This window comes from Ricinus communis, chromosome 2, assembly GCF_019578655.1.
Source record: "Ricinus communis isolate WT05 ecotype wild-type chromosome 2, ASM1957865v1, whole genome shotgun sequence".
Classification (NCBI taxonomy): Eukaryota; Viridiplantae; Streptophyta; class Magnoliopsida; order Malpighiales; family Euphorbiaceae; genus Ricinus; species Ricinus communis.
The window spans coordinates 30,537,205-30,540,273 of NC_063257.1; the positions used below are offsets into that span (position 1 = coordinate 30,537,205).

General features: G+C 39.8%; 1 protein-coding gene across 1 annotated transcript; it reads left to right on the top strand.

Annotated features, from left to right (window-relative positions):
• Window positions 1-533: 533 nt before the first annotated feature.
• Window positions 534-2,795, top strand: LOC125369328. The gene is made up of 6 exons (XM_048371340.1): window positions 534-719; window positions 1,074-1,763; window positions 1,875-2,027; window positions 2,292-2,351; window positions 2,415-2,433; window positions 2,626-2,795. The coding sequence occupies exons 1-6, from the start codon at window positions 534-536 to the stop codon at window positions 2,793-2,795; spliced, it is 1,278 nt and encodes a 425-aa protein (XP_048227297.1).
• Window positions 2,796-3,069: the final 274 nt, after the last annotated feature.

The following is a 3,069-nucleotide window of genomic DNA, read 5'->3' on the forward strand; positions in this document are numbered from 1 at the left end:
CTGAAGGTGGTTCTTTAAGCAGCAAGACACCAGAGCAAGCCCAAAGCTTGATTGAGGAGATGGCCAAAAATAATTACCAATGGCACACTACTAGGAGCAGGATGGGACGTCAAGGGAGTGGACACCAGTTGGATGCCACTGCAGCCTTGGCAGCTCAAGTGGAGTTATTATCCCAGAAACTTGATCAACTCTAGATGCTTGTCCAAGCAGCTCAAGCAAGCTGTGAGTTTTATGCTAGCCTGCATTACAGTAGTAACTGTATATCGGGAGATATGTTTGCTTCCTCTTCTTTATCTAACCCTGAATAGGTGGACTATATGGGAAGTCAGCCTAGGTAGCAGAACAACCCGTATAGAAACACCTATAATTCGAGATGGAGAAATCATCCGAACTTTGGATGGAGGAACAACAACAACCAAGGGCCACCAGGGTTTCAGCAACTTTATCAACAATCGCAACAATTTATTCTCCAACCTCATTCTCCTCAGGCTTAAGAGAAAAAGCCTAACTTAGAGGAGCTGATGATGAAGTTTATGTCCACTTCAGAGACTAGATTTCAGCAGACGAACGCAGCTCTTAGAAATCAACAAGCCTCCATTCAGAACTTGGAGAATCAAATAGGCCAGATTTCTAAAATGATGACTGAGAGGCAGCTAGGGACTTTGCCTAGTAATACAGAGTCTAACCCTAGAGAGCACGTGAAGGCTGTCACTTTATTGGTAGCTATGATTATAATCAAGTTTCTTCATTTTAGCTTAATTTCTTTGTTTTTTGTTAATTTGTTGAGATATTTTTTTTGGTTGATCCTCTTTGAGTCCTAGATTGTATTGGATGATCGGTGAAATTTAATTACTTATGTTGGTAGGTAGGTTTATATTGTTAATGATAGGTTTACTAAATATCAACCCTATCAATAGCAGGTTAATATTGTTTTCATTTGTTTTGAGTTTTTAATTTTGTACACTAAATGCATAAACATGTTTTTTAGTGAATGGTGTAAATAAGTAATTTTATTTATTGCCTTTCAATTTTTTAAGTATATTCCTATTTCTAATGATGATGATGTTGTGCAGGAAGACTCAGGTAGGAAAGATGGAGTTAGCAAGGTGATGGAGCCAGAGAAGATAGAGGCCAGGAAGAAGAGTCCTCTGAGGGAATACCAGCCCCCGATCCCATATCCTGCCAGGTTGAAGCAGGAGAAAGTCGATCAGCAGTTCATTAAGTTTCTTGACTTGTTTAAAAAACTGCGAATTAACTTACCTTTTGTTGAAGCTATTTCACAGATGCCCAAGTATGTGAAGTTCTTAAAGGAAATCCTTAGCCACAATAGGAAGTTAGAGGACTTGGCGATCGTGACCTTAAGTGAGGAGTGTTCAGCTATACTTCAGAACAAATTGCTAAAGAAGAAGCGTGATCCATGGAGTTTTACTATCCCTTGTGTGATTGGTGATTTGACAATTAGTAATGCTTTAGCTGACTTAGGAGCTAGGATTAATTTAATGTCGTACAATTTGTTTACCAAGTTGGGGTTAGGTGAGATGAAACCCACTAGGATGAGCATACAGTTAGTTGATAGGACTGTTAAGTATCATAGGGGTATTGTGGAGGATGTAATTGTTAAGGTTGACAAATTTATATTTCCTATTGACTTTATGATCATGGACATGGATGGTGAGAGTAACATACCTTTAATTTTAGGTCGACCTTTCCTTGCAACGTCTAGGGCTATTATAGATGTTTGTGATAGGAAGATTAAACTTATGGTAGGGGATGAAACTGTCACTTTTGATTTGAATAATTCTATGAGATAGTCCTTAGATCATGATGATACTATATTTTATGTTGATTTACTTGATGATGTTATTGATATACAGTTGCAGGAAATATTGCTTAATGATCCCTTACGAGTTGCCTTGCAGGCAGAGGATGAGCATGAGCTATCCAATGAGAGTGTGTTGGAGCAGCTTACATTTTTTTTAGCTAATGAACCAAGCAAGAATACTGATAAGTTTATTGAGATTGACAGGGTAGGTGCAGAAATTGAGGCTGTCATTATAGGAACCACAAGTCCTTGAGTTGAAAGAGCTCCCAAAGCACCTCAATTATGTATATCTAGATAAGGATAACATGTTGCCTTTCATCCTAGCAGCAGACTTGGCACCCGAAGAGAGGGAGATGACTTTGGTCTATCTTAGAAAGTACCAAAAGGCATTTTTTTGGAAAATTACTGACATTCCTAGGATTAGTCCTAGCTACTGCTTGCATAAGATCTTTATGGAGGATAGTTGCAGGCTAGTGGTGCAACCACAACGCAGACTGAACCCGGACATGAAGGAAGTGGTTTAAAGGTGGTAATTTTTTATGTAGGTCTGGTTTACCCTATATCTGATAGTTCCTAGGTTAGTCCTGTGCAGGTAGTTCCTAAAAATGGAGGTATGATCGTGGTTAAAAATGAGAAGGACGAGCTTATACCGACTAGAACGATAACGAGCTTTCGAGTGTGTATAGATTATAGGAGGCTAAATGATGCGACTCGAAAGGACCATTTTCCCCTTCCTTTTATTGATCAAATGTTGGAAAGGTTGTTTGGGCATATGTTTTATTGTTTTTTAAATGGTTTTTCAGGTTACTTCGAGATTCCCATTGCACCTGAAGACCAGGAGAAGACAATCTTTACATGCTTGTATGGGAGGATGCCATTCGGTTTCTACAACACCTTCTTTCTACAGCAGCAGATCGCTGATTGGTATCAGCTTAATGCCATTTCTTTCAGGCTAGGAGGCAGACAATTCTAGATAACAGTACCTCAGTTTAGGATGCATTTAGGGTTATGGACTCAGTAGGAGATCACTCGAGAGGCCTACCAGGGGTGCTTATATACTCACCCCATCCCTTGTGAGAGGATGTGGGATGAGATTATGACCAAACTAGAGCATTACTATCCTAGCCGCTCGAAGGTGTCCAGCCTTCTAAACCGGCTCTGATATCTGCATACACTTCTAGTTTACATAATTACAGGCAGAGGGGAGAGCTTTGGGATAGTGGCACAGACTGATGGCTTCATCCTTT

Excerpts from the sequence above, each read along its gene's own strand:
- LOC125369328 (XM_048371340.1), top strand. The coding sequence starts at position 534 with ATGTCCACTTCAGAGACTAGATTTCAGCAGACGAACGCAGCTCTTAGA. Across the intron at positions 720-1,073 it reads TGAAGGCTGTCACTTTATTG|GAAGACTCAGGTAGGAAAGA; the intron begins GTAGCTATGATT and ends GATGTTGTGCAG. Across the intron at positions 2,028-2,291 it reads AGTTTATTGAGATTGACAGG|GCTAGTGGTGCAACCACAAC; the intron begins GTAGGTGCAGAA and ends GGATAGTTGCAG.